Genomic DNA, 13,694 nt, shown 5'->3' on the forward strand with positions numbered 1-13,694 from the left:
GCCGTCGGCGTTTCTGGATGTTGTTGATAAATGGCTTTCGCTTTGCATAGTAGAGCTTTAACTTGCACTTAGAGATGTAGCGACCAACTGTGTCTAGTGACAGTGGTTTTCTGAAGTGTTCCTGAGCCCATGTGGTGATATCCTTTAGAGATTGATGTCGGTTTTTGATACAGTGCCGTCTGAGGGATCGAAAGTCACGGTCATTCAATGTTGGTTTTCGGCAATGCCGCTTACGTGGAGTGATTTCTCCAGATTCTCCGAACCTTTTGATGATATTACCTCTAAATTTCTTGCAATTGCACTTTGAGAAACGTTGTTCTTAAACAGTTTGACTGTTTGCTCACGCATTTGTGGACAAAGGATTGTACCTCGCCCCATCCTTTCTTGTGAAAGACTGTTCTAAAAATAGCTCAAATAGCAGCACTTACCAGTGAGCTGCCTCTAGTTTTTAAATGTTATTTATTTACTAGCAAGCTGGTCTCGCTTTGCTCGACATTTTTAATTCTAAGAGAGACAAAACTCAAATTGAATTTTTAAATCCAAGAAAATATTTTAAAGACTTGGTTTTCAATTGTTTAAGTAAATTTATTTATTTTTTATTTTGCTTCTCATAACTTTCAGAAAGACAATTTTAGAGAAAAAATACAACCTATGGTGCCTTCACAGATGTGTAAGTTAGGCATGCCTTGGGCACTAATGCACCCCCATACCATCACACATGCTGGCTTTTCAACTTTGCGTCGATAACAATCTGGATGGTTCGCTTCCCCTTTGGTCCGGATGACAATATGTGGACTCATCAGACCACAGAACACTTTTCAACTTTGCATCAGTCCACCTTAGATGATCTCGGGCCCAGACAAGCCGTCGGCGTTTCTGGATGTTGTTGATAAATGGCTTTCGCTTTGTATAGTAGAGCTTTAACTTGCACTTACAGATGTAGCGACAAACTGTATTTAGTGACAGTGGTTTTTTGAAGTGTTCCTGAGCCCATGTGGTGATATCCTTTAGAGATTGATGTCGGTTTTTGATTCAGTGCCATCTGAGGGATCGGATGTCAGGGTCATTCAATGTTGGTTTTCCGACCATGCCACTTATTGGGAGTGACTTCTCCAGATTCTCTGAACCTTTTGATGATATTATGGAGCGTAGATGTTGAAATCCCTAAATTTCTTGCAATGTCACTTTGAGAAACGTTGTTCTTAAACTGTTTGACTATTTGCTCACGCAGTTGTGGACAAAGGGGTGTACCTCGCCCCATCCTTTCTTGTGAAAGACTGAGCATTTTTTGGGAAGCTGTTTTTATACCCAATCATGGCACCCACCTGTTCCCAATTAGCCTGCACACCTGTGGGATGTTCCATATAAGTGTTTGATGAGCATTCCTCAACTTTATCAGTATTTATTGCCCCCTTTCCCAACTTCTTTGTCACGCGTTGCTGGCATCAAATTCTAAAGTTAATGATTATTTGCAACAAAAAAATGTTTATCAGTTTGAACATCAAGTATGTTGTCTTTGTAGCATATTCAACTGAATATGGGTTGAAAAGGATTTGCAAATCATTGTATTCCGTTTATATTTACATCTAACACAATTCCCCAACTCATATGGAAACGGGGTTTGTAGAAAAAAACAGTCAACATTGCAACTTTTTCTTGTTACATTTCCCCGGTTTGCTCTTTTATGCCACTTTTTATAGTATTTTTACAATGTGGGGGTTGTTTTAGCACACTGCTGCTAATCCTGGATAGTCCCACCTCTTAATGCTTCAGTCACACGCAGGATTCTCACAGGAATGAGGCAAACATACAACCTTAGATACTATACTTAATAATGTGCGTGTTTGGGTTCGTGTCACCCTAGGGAACCCCTGAGCGTCTGATTATGCACTTGGTGGAGGAGCCGTCAGTGGTGGACCCCACCTACATCGAAGACTTCCTGCTCACCTACCGCACCTTCCTGTCCAGTCCCATGCAGGTGGGCAGGAAACTGCTGGAATGGTTCCAGATGGATACGCTGCGAGACACGGTCAGTGTGTGTGTGTGTGTGTGTGTGTGAGACATCAACAAGGAAAAGTACCTTCCATATGAATAAGTTAGGACCGAAATCATGGTCCCAATACAGATAACCATTGCATTTAATAGAGAGCCGAGTCTGTGAACATTGCTCCAAAGTCAGGATTTTTTTATTGATTTAATGTGCATAGAAAAGTAAACATTGACAGGTGCAAAGGCTGCAATATATGATAAAACAAGACGGCAGCTAAAGAAGGACTTACCTATTCATCCTCGAAAAAACCCGGCAGGTGAACAGCTGATTTTACGACTTCCCATATATGACTGTAGGATGAACAAATACACTACGGTACTAAGACTATCGTGGCCATTAAAAGTTAGCTTCTACTGCTGGGTTGCCCAAAGTGCGGCACAGGTGCCATATGTGGTCCGTGACTCCTTTGTCATCGGCCTTAAGCTCATTACAAACAACAAAAAATAAAGAATGTCTCATTTGCACCTCCTGGTGGTGAAATCTGTCATAATTACAGTGGTCCCAAAAAGAAAGGATTTTTCAAATTGACTGAGTGTCGCTTTTAAAGGTGCTCCCCCTCTGGTCAACATATGAAATAACAAGTGTGTGTAAAAATTTGAAGGGCGCCCTCTCTGGCCAACATATGAAACTAAAAGCTTACCTTTTTTATTTTTGCATGGTATGTATATATTATTAATGTTGTAAATACAAATCTTTATATATCTAGAAAGGGTGGTCCTAAAGAGGTAGGCATTTTTCGGAGGTCTCAAGAAGGTAACAAATACATGAATGAATGTGTGTGTGGTCTCTTGTATTCCTACCCTTCAACAAGGAAAAGTTCCGTCCATATGAGGACCGGTGAAAAAGTTAGGACATAAACCATGGTCCCAATACGGAAAACCATTGCATCTAGTAGAGAATGTCTCATTTACACCCCTGGTGGGGAAACCTAAATTTGGGCCATCCCAATGTTGTGTCAGTTTTAATAGTCAACATATGAAATAACAAGTGTGTGTAAAAAATTTCAAGTGTTCCCTGTGACAGTCTCGAGCCGTCGTCGTGCGGGTTCTCAGGACCACCAAGGAATGACACTCTGTCGAACAGGTGTAGACTTATTTTATTTCGCAATATTTAAGTCTCTTGCCGGTTTTCTTTGCAGTGTAGTGGAATTTCTGATTTTCATACCATAGTTTGTGTCTATTTTAGCCCGAAAAGAAAGTCTATCCAAAAGCCTATTCTGAATCACTGGAAGAGCAAATGTAGGAGAAAGGTGCATTTGGGGTCGCGCCAACCAGTCTAAAAAATGTGATGACTGTTTGTTATGACTAAGAGATCCATGGTTGTTTTGGAACAAGCAGTTGCAAAACAAAGAGCCCTTGATACATGAGGGAATCATATAAAAAGCAAGTGGACCAACTTTTGATATGCTTTGCATGATTTTTTTTGATTCTGGATCTTCTGGAGGACGATGTCTGTCTGCATGGGCAATATAATCCAACTTGTACTTTTTGATTAATGGGTAAATACAACTTTTGTACTAAAACCCCTTTGTTTGCAGTCCAAGCTTCGGACTTTCCACCACAAAAGTCTTCACGTTTTTCTGCTCGGTCTTCCGCTCCAGCTTTTCGGCCGCATGCGTCGTCTTCCTTGTGCTCTTTTCCTCTCGCGCGCAGCATCGGCTTCCTTCTGGCTCCTTCTCCCTCCGTCTCTCCCCCCGGCGTTTACGGCTGCTTCTTTTTCATACAGTGCGAGAGGAGATTTAAATTGTGCCCAGCTGGGCGACCCACGCACCTGATAATATTTGTGGGGTTGATTCCGCCGCGCCATCTTGGGCCGGGCTACGGCGTGCCCTGCCTCGCTGTAGGACTGCCGGCTCCGCCTCTCCACACTCCCCCTCTGGCCAACATATGAAATAACAGGTGTGCGTAAGAAATTGAAATGCGCCCGTATAGAGACAAACTGTAATAACGAGGTTAATAATGAACATTAAAAAACATTTGCATAGTATGTATATATTAATAATGTTGTAAATCCAAATCGTTATTTATCTAGAAAGGGTGGTCCTATAGAGGTAAGCATTTTTCGGAGGTCTCAAGAAGGTAACAAATACATGAATGTGTGTGTGCATCATATGACTAAAACATTACTTTCCCCAAGTTGCACACAGTGTGGTCTCTGGTTAAAGGCCTACTGAAATGAGATTTTCTTATTTAAACGGGGATAGCAGGTCCATTCTATGTGTCATACTTGATCATTTCGCGATATTGCCATATTTTTGCTGAAAGGATTTAGTAGAGAACATCCACGATAAAGTTCGCATCTTTTGGGGCTGATAAAAAAGCCTTGCCTGTGCCAGAAGTAGCAGACGATGTGTGCGTGAACATTGTTTACAATCATGGCCACCAGCAGCTAGAGCGATTCGGACCGAGAAAGCGACGATTTCCCCATTAAATTGAGCGAGGATGAAAGATTCGTGGATGAGGAAAGCGAGAGTGAAGGACTAGAAAAAAAGTTTAGAGGACGGTGGGAGCGATTCGGATGCTGTGAGAGGCGCCGTGGCGGTGGCAGGCCCAACTGCAACAAGGGATAGAGCCATACCGCTTTGAACCCGACGCTGACGGTCAGGAAGACAGTGCTGATATTGATGCTGGAGTAGCACACGACATAGATCGCCTTCAGAATGTTATTTATTTTTCAAAATGATTGCTGCATAATACAACTGTTCTTTGTGTGTGTGTGTGGTCCAATCCGACCGTGTTCGCTTGACATCGCTGTTCCATAGTAAAGCTTGACTGTCATCTTTTGAGAATGAAAACAATGAAACACCAGCTGTGTTTGTGTTGCTAAAGCCGGCCGCAATACACCGCTTCCCACCTGCAGCTTTCTTCTTTGATGTCTCCATTGTTCGTTGAACAAATTGCAAAAGATTAACCAACACAAATGTCTAAAATACTATGGAATCTTGCGATGAAAACAGACGACTTAAGAGCTGGGCACGATGCTGGCACAAAACGTCCTCTACAATCTGTGACATCACAATACCGAGACGTTTTCAGCAGGATTTTTTGGCACAAAATTTAAAATTGCACTTTAGTAAGTTAAACCGGCCGTATTGGCATGTGTTGCAATTTTAAGATTCCACACGACATAGATCGCCTTCAGAATACAGAATGGTAAAATGTTATTTGTTTTTCAAAATGATTGCTGCATAATAAATACACTGTACTTTATGTGTGTGGTCCAATCCAACCATGTTTGTTTGACATCGCTGTTCCATAGTAAAGCTTGACTGTCATCTTTCGGGAATGTAAACAATGAATGTAAACAATGTTTGTTTTGCTAAAGCCGGCCGCAATACACCTCTTCCCACCTGCAGCTTTCTTCTATGATGTCTCCATTGCTCATTGAACAAATTGCAAAAGATTAACCAACACAAATGTCCAGAATACTGTGGAATCTTGAGATAAAAAAAGACGATTTACTAGCTGGGAACGGTACTGGAACAAAATGTCCTCTACAATCTGTGACGTCAAGCGCAGGCGTCATTATACCGAGACGTTTTCAGCAGGATTTTTCGGCGCGAAATTTAAAATTGTACTTTAGTAAGTTAACCCGGCCCTATTGGCTTGTGTTGCAATGTTAAGATTTCACATGACTTAGATCGCCTTCAGAATACAGAATGGTAAAATGTTATTTATTTTTCGAAATGATCGCTGCATAATATACTGTACTTTGTGTGTGTGTGGTCCAATCCAACCATGTTCGTTTGACATCGCTGTTCCAAAGTAAAGCTTCACCGTCATCTTTCGGAAATGTAAACAATGAAACACCTGCTGTGTTCGTGTTGCTAAAGCCGGCCGCAATACACCGCTTCCCACCTGCAGCTTTCTTCTATGATGTCTCCATTGCTCATTGAACAAATTGCAAAAGATTAACCAACACAAATGTCCAGAATACTGTGGAATCTTGCGATGAAAACAGACGACTCGATAGCTGGGCACGATGCTGGAACAAAATGTCCTCTACAATCCGTGACGTCAAACGCAGGCGTCATCATACCGAGATGTTTTCAGCAGGATTTTTCGGCGCGAAATTTAAAATAGCACTTTAGTAAGTTAACCCGGCCGTATTGGCATGTGTTGCAATGTTAAGATTTCACACGACATAGATTGCCTTCAGAATACAGAATGGTAAAATGTTATTTACGAAATGATCGCTGTATAATATACTGTACTTTGTGTGTATGTGGTCCAATCCAACCCTGTTCGCTTGACATCGATGTTCCATAGTAAAGCTTCACTGTCATCTTTCGGGAATGTAAACAATGTTTGTTTTGCTAAAGCCAGGCGCAATACACCGCTTCCCACCTGCAGCTTTCTTCTTTGATGCCTCCATTGTTCGTTGAACAAATTGCAAAAGATTAACTAACACAGATGTCCAGAATACTGTGGAATTTTGCGATGAAAACAGACGACTTGATAGCTGGGCACGATGCAGGCGCAGGCATCATCATACAGAGACGTTTTCAGCAGGATTTTCGGCGCGAAATTTAAAATTGCACTTTAGTAAGTTAACCCGGCCGTATTGGCATGTGTTGCAATGTTAATATTTCATCATTGATATATAAACTATCAGACTGCGTGGTCGCTAGTAGTGGCTTTCAGTAGCCCTTTAATGTTATCATTCATTAGTGGTAGAGGAATCATGTTTGTGAAAACATGCACATTGATGTTTGGCAGGTTACGCGCATCGTCTTGCTCTGGGTCAACAACCACTTCAACGACTTCGAGGGCGACACGGCCATGACGCGCTTCCTGGAGGACTTTGAGAAGCTGCTGGAAACCACGGTAACGGCACCTATTTCGGCCGGTCTGTCTTTTTTTTCGCACGGTGAAAGCTGATTCGGGTGTGGCTTCTTGACAGAAAATGAAAGGCCATCTGAGGCTGCTCAACATCGCGTGCGCCGCCAAGGCCAAGTGCCGGCAGATCACGCTACAGAAGACGTCGCGGGAGGCGCCGCTCTACTTCAGCGTGCTCGGCGGCAGCGAGCGGGGCTTCGGCGTCTTCGTGGAGTCGGTGGAGGACGGCAGCAAGGCTGCGGAGGCGGGACTCAAGCGGGGAGACCAGGTGAGCTTTGATATGCTGCACAAAAGTCAGCTCAGTCATCCCGTCCAGATTTTTTATGGCTTGTGTTGGTTGAATTTTTTTTATTTTGGTTGAAGTTTTTCTCTCTGCCCTTCAGGATGTCAGGCTTGTCCCTGACAGTTTGGTTGTGTTTTAGTTTTTCTCTCCGTGTGTGTAGTATTTCCTGTCTTTAGTTCCCGTCAGCACTCCTATTTTGGTTCAGTTTCCTGTTTGTCTCCCTGAGTGCTGTATCCCTGCAGCTGCGGCTGATTGGCACCTGGCCGCACCTGGTGTCAATCACCCGCTCCTATTTAGACCTGTTTTCTCCGTCAGCACTCTTATTTTGGTTCAGTTTCCTGTTTGACCCCCTGAGTGCTGTATCCCCGCAGTTGTGGCTGATCGGCACCTGGCCACACCTGGTGTCAATCAGCCCGCTACTATTTAGACCTGTTTTCTCCGTCAGCACTCTTATTTTGGTTCATTTTCCTGTTTGTCTCCCTGAGTGCTGTATACCCTCAGCTGCGGCTGATTGGCACCTGGCCACACCTGGTTTCAATCAGCCCGTCCTATTTAGACCTGTTTTCTCCTCCAGTCAGTGCTGGATTATTGTCGTGTCAATGTCATTTCTACTTGTCATTCCTACTGGTCGTGTCATTGCTGCGTAGCGGTAAGCTATATTTGCTGTTTGTAGCTTACTGTTTTTTGTTCCCTGTTCCAGTTTGTTTGTTCATAGCCAAGTTTGTTATCCGCCTCGTGCGCGCCTGCATCTTGGGGTTCGTCAACAACAAACTTTGACACAGGAGCTAGAACTAAAACTTGTTTTTGTCTTGGTTGAGCTATATGTAACATAAAAGTGTTAAAAATAAGTTATGCTTTATCTTTACAATTTTTTACTTTTAATGCTTATATCTTGAATTAACCTTCAGAGCTAGTCGTCTAAATACATTTTGATTATTTTTTGTTATGTTTGTGGTAATTTGTTTGTTTTATGCCCTTTTTTGTCAAAGAAAACTTAGTTTTTATATAGCAAACACACCTAAATATGCAATATTTTCTCCCAAAAAGACAAAATATTGTGACGAGTAATAATACGACGAGTTGAGTTTATACCAAAAAGTTCTATTTTGCTTTCATCTGACCACATGACATTCTCCCAATCCTCTGCTGTATCATCCATGTATCCATTTTGGTATAAACTCAACTCGTCGTGTTTGGAGGAAGAAGAATACTGAGTTGCATCCCAAGAACACCACACCTACTGTGAAGCATGGGGGTGGAAACATCATGCTTTGGGGCTGTTTTTCTGCTAAGGGGACAGGACGATTGATCCGTGTTAAGGAAAGAATGAATGGGGCCATGTATCGTGAGATTTTGAGCCAAAACCTCCTTCCATCAGTGAGAGCTTTGAATGGTTGACCAAATACTTATTTTCCACCATAATTTACAAATAAATTCTTTAAAATTCCTACAATGTGAATTCATGGATTTTTTTCCCACATTCTGTCTCTCACAGTTGAAGTGTACCTATGATGAAAATTACAGACCTCTGTCATCTTTTTAAGTGGGAGAACTTGCACAATCGGTGCCTGACTAAATAGTTTTTTGCCCCACTGTATATATACTCGATTTATAATCCGAAAAATATGCTAGTTACAATACTGCTGACTGCGGACAAACATTAGCCGCTAGGTAGCTAGCTGCCGAATATGCTTGTGTGCATGACACGACGTGACAACGGGTGGGTACTATTTAGAGGCGGTATAGTACCGAATATGATTCATTAGTATCGCAATACTATACTAATACTGGTATACCGTACAACTCTACTGCGCACGTGTCATTTTTAAAGGCCTACTGAAAGCCACTACTACCCACCACGCAGTCTGATAGTTTATATATCAATGATGAAATATTACCATTGCAACACATGCCAATACGGCCTTTTTAGTTTACTAAATTGCAATTTTAAATTTCCCGGGAGTTTCTTGTTGAAAACGTCGCGGAATAATGACGTGTACGCGTGACGTCACAAACTGTAAGGAAATATGAGCGCTGCACACACACACAGCTAAAAGTCGTCTGCTTTAACCGCATAATTACACAGTATTTTGGACATCTGTGTTGCTGAATCTTTTCCAATTTGTTCGATTAATAATGGAGAAGTCAAAGTAGAAAGATGGAATTGGGAAGCTTTTAGCCTTTAGCCACACAAACACACGATGATTCCAGGTTTAAAATTCCCAGAGGTGAAGCTTTACTATGGATCGGAGCGTTCAAGTGAACATGGATCCTGACCACCTCAGTAGAAGCATTTAAGTCTCATCTTAAAACTCATCTGTATACTCTAGCCTTTAAATAGACCTCCTTTTTAGACCAGTTGATCTGCCGCTTCTTTTCTTTCTCCTATGTCCCCCCCTCCCTTGTGGAGGGGGTCCGGTCCGATGACCATGGATGAAGTACTGACTGTCCAGAGTCGAGACCCAGGATGGACCGCTCGTCGGGACCCAGGATGGACTGCTCGCCTGTATCGGTTGGGGACATCTCTACGCTGCTGATCCGCTTGAGATGGTTTCCTGTGGACGGGACTCTCACTGCTGTCTTGGAGCCACTATGGATTGAACTTTCACAGTATCATGTTAGACCCGCTCGACATCCATTGCTTTCGGTCCCCTAGAGGGGGGGGGTTGCCCACATCTGAGGTCCTCTCCAAGGTTTCTCATAGTCAGCATTGTCACTGGCGTCCCACTGGATGTGAATTCTCCCTGCCCACTGGGTGTGAGTTTTCCTTGCCCTTTTGTGGGTTCTTCCGAGGATGTTGTAGTCGTAATGATTTGTGCAGTCCTTTGAGACATTTGTGATTTGGGGCTATATAAATAAACATTGATTGATTGATTGATTGACCAAATGTCCACCAGCAGTTTTCGGTGAGAAAATTGTGGTAAAAAGTCGCCACTTACCGGAGATCAGCTGAGCTTGTGCCGTCCATACAGCTGCCGTCGACTTCCATCAGACATTGGCCTCAAGACTAGGGTTGTCCTGATCCGATATTTGGATCAGATTGGTCGCCAATATTTGCCAAAAAATGCGTATTGGCAAGGCATGGGAAAATGCCGATCTAGATCCATTTTTTTTTTCTTTTTCTTTCCCTTTGTCTTGAAAAAGGGAGGTTTTTGTCATGAAAAAGGGAGGGTTTTTCGGGTGGGTGCACTAATTTTAAGTGTATCTTGTGATTTTTATGTTGTTTGAATAAAAATGTTTTTTTTATTTATTTTTTTTAATTAAAAAATAATTAAAATTATTAAAAAATTATTCTGCGGCCCGGTACCAATCGGTGGTTGGGGACCACTGCCCTAGATCACCCCCTGGGAGGTGAGGTGAGCAGTGAGCAGCAGCGGTGGCCACGCCCGGGAATAATTTTTGGTGATTTAACCCCCAATTCCAACCCTTGATGCTGAGTGCCAAGCAGGGCGGTAATGGGCACCATTTTTGTCGTCTTTGACGTGGTCCTGTCTTTGTTCCAGATCATGGAGATCAACGGGCAGAACTTTGAGAACATTTCCTTCTCCAAAGCGGTGGACATCCTGAGGAACAACACCCACTTGTCCCTCACGGTCAAGACCAACATATTTGGTGAGCGAAGCGTCGTCATCCAGAATACCGGCCGCCTCATATCCCAGCTGACGCCGTCTCTCTCCTCGCGCCGCAGTCTTCAAGGAGCTCCTCAGCCGGATCGTGCACGAGAAGAAGAACGGCGGCCCTCACATTCCCAAAATCCAGGAGAAGAAGGGCAACCGCTTCTCCATCCCGGACCTTCCCGCCGACATGGAGTTTTCCACGGACCACAAGGCCACCAGGAAAATGAAGGCCAACACCGTGTCCGGAGGACGCAACAAGATCAGGAAGATGCTGGAGAAGACGCGCTTCAGTATCCTGCCGCCCAAACCCTTCAGGTAAGACGCTCACCCTTCCCCGAAGGTACCGTGCCTTATACAGTCTGGTGTGCCGTGGGAGATTATGTAATTTCACCTAATTGGGTTGCCAGCGCAGGTAGCTAATTGCTATGTAGATGTCGGGAACAGGTCGTGTGAGACGACGATAGTTTGTCGTGTTAAAAACACGACAGCGGGAGGCAGCGTGCAGGTAAAAATAAATGATAAATGGGTTGTACTTGTATAGCGCTTTTCTACCTTCAAGGTACTCAAAGCGCTTTGACACTACTTTCACATTTACCCATTCACACACACATTCACACACTGATGGAGGGAGCTGCCATGCAAGGCGCTAACCAGCACCCATCAGGAGCAAGGGCGAAGTGTCTTGCTCAGGACACAACGGACGTGACAAGGTTGGTACTCGGTGGGGATTGAACCAGGGACCCTCGGGTTTATTACTTGAAGTTCTGCATAAATTGGTCATAAAACGTGTTATGATATTCAACAAAGCCACAACAATAGTCTGCTTAAACTAATACCGCACATAAAAATATACGTTTTCATCTTTTCATTGAACACAACATGTAAACATCCACAGTGCAGGGTGGAAAACGAATGTCTCTTGTTGTGACTTTGATGAAAAAGGTATCTAATGCTTAAACCCAAAATAAACAAAAGGCGAGTGCAGCTAATAAAAGGCATTGATGCTTAGGCATGGCTATGCATAACCAAATTAAAACTGAAATGGCTACAAAGTAAACAAAAAACCAGAATGCTGGACTACAGCAAAGACTTACCGTGTGTGGAGCAGCAGACGGCGTCCATAAAGTACATCCGTACATGACATGACAATCAACAACGTCCCCACAAAGAAGGATCGATAAAGAAGTGTCCGCACAACTTAGAGAGTCTCCGTCAGGCAGTGGTGGTGACAAACCCCAAGATGCAGAGATGACAGGCTTGGAAAATGAAAACATTGGTTTTAATGTTCAAAAAATAAGGCAAGGAAAACACAAACCAGAAACCAGCAAACGGGGACAGGAGTCGGGATCCAGGGAATATTGCTCAGCTTCCAAAAAAAAAGGCAGTTCACAGCAAACATCAAACAATGAACAATACTCCAGCCCTCACTGGAGGGCAGGGCAGGTTTAAATAATGCCTGTTATTAGTGCTCAGGCAGCAGGTGAGCAGGTGAACACTAATTAGAAACAGGTGGGGATAATAGGTAACCATGGTAACCAAAACAAACAAGGGTGCGCAAAAAACAGGAAACAAAGTAGTCTTAGATTTAAAACAAAAAACATAATCCAGACCACATATCATGGCGGATGCATTTGCAACGATAAAGTCAACAAAATCACAAAGGTGAGTTTTGTTGATGTTGTTGACTCATGTGCTAATCAGACATATTTGGTCGCGGCGTGACTGCCAGCTAATCGATGCTAACATGCTATTTTGGCTAGCTGTATGTACATTTGAAACTAGATACCCACATTTAACGCCAAACAAACACTTACCAATCGACAGATTTAAGTTGCTCCAGTGTCACAAGATGCGAAAGTCCCGATCATTTGGTGTGCACATTTTACTGGCGATACTAAGGCAGACATGGCACAGAGATGTATGGATAACCTGCAGATGCAATTGCAACAAAAAAGTCAAAGAAATCACATAGGTGAGTTTTGTTGATGTTGTTGACTTATGTGCTAATCAGACATATTTGGTCGCGGCGTGACTGCCAGCTAATCGATGCTAACATGCTATTTAGGCTAGCTGTATGTACATTTGAAACTAGATACCCACATTTAACGCCAAACAAACACTTACCAATCAATGGATTTAAGTTGCTCCAGTGTCACAAGATGTGAAAATCCTGATCGTTTGGTCTGCACATTTTACCGCTCAATAGCTTCAGTTTCTTCTTCAATTTTGTTTTCGCTATCTGCCTCCATACTCCAACCATCCATTTCAATACATGCGTAATCTGTTGAATCGCTTAAGCCGCTGAAATCCGAGTCTGAATCCGAGCTAATGTCGCGATATCTTGCTGTGCTTTTTGCCATTGTTTGTTTGTATTGGCAGCACTGTGTGACGTCACAGGGAAATGGACAGTGGCTTCGAAGATAGCGAAAATACGGCACTTTAAAGCTTTTTTTAGGGATATTCCGGGACGGGTACAATTTTTAAAAAACTTCAAAAAATAAAACAAGCCACTGGGAACTGATTTTTATTGGTTTTAACCCTTTTGAAATTGTGATAATGTTCCCCTTTAATGATTTCTGCTGGTGGTGTGTCTTGGGATTTTTTCAACGCAAAAATGTGCCGAGGCTCAAAAAAGGTTGAAAAAACACTGCCTTATAGTACCGCCACTGATAGTACCGTTATGGTACTGTTCCTAATGGTGCTGTCCTCTATTATACCGTCATTGAAGGAACCATTCCCACATACCTTATGTTCCTGTCAGGGTCAAATACCATGAGACATTATATAGACACAGAAACGGAGAATAGAAGACAAACCAGTGACTGCTTTTCTCGTGAGAGGAGAGTGACCCGGAGAAAGTTTGTCAGTTACAGCAGTGGTCCCCAACCACCGGGCGGTGGCCCGAT

General features: G+C 43.1%; 1 protein-coding gene across 7 annotated transcripts in view; it reads left to right on the forward strand.

The window, feature by feature from the left end:
- rapgef6 (Rap guanine nucleotide exchange factor (GEF) 6) overlaps positions 1 to 13,694 on the forward strand; it is a 341,924-nt gene that overhangs the window by 261,932 nt on the left and 66,298 nt on the right. For all 7 annotated transcript variants that reach the window (XM_061891505.1, XM_061891506.1, XM_061891508.1 and 4 more), the window contains 5 exons: positions 1,865 to 2,029; positions 6,769 to 6,876; positions 6,953 to 7,156; positions 10,675 to 10,783; positions 10,860 to 11,103. In XM_061891505.1, coding sequence (XP_061747489.1) covers positions 1,865 to 2,029; positions 6,769 to 6,876; positions 6,953 to 7,156; positions 10,675 to 10,783; positions 10,860 to 11,103 — 830 coding nt within the window. The remainder of the gene's footprint in view (positions 1 to 1,864; positions 2,030 to 6,768; positions 6,877 to 6,952; positions 7,157 to 10,674; positions 10,784 to 10,859; positions 11,104 to 13,694) is intronic.

Source organism: Nerophis ophidion, linkage group LG28 (genome assembly GCF_033978795.1).
Source record: "Nerophis ophidion isolate RoL-2023_Sa linkage group LG28, RoL_Noph_v1.0, whole genome shotgun sequence".
Classification (NCBI taxonomy): domain Eukaryota; kingdom Metazoa; phylum Chordata; class Actinopteri; order Syngnathiformes; family Syngnathidae; genus Nerophis; species Nerophis ophidion.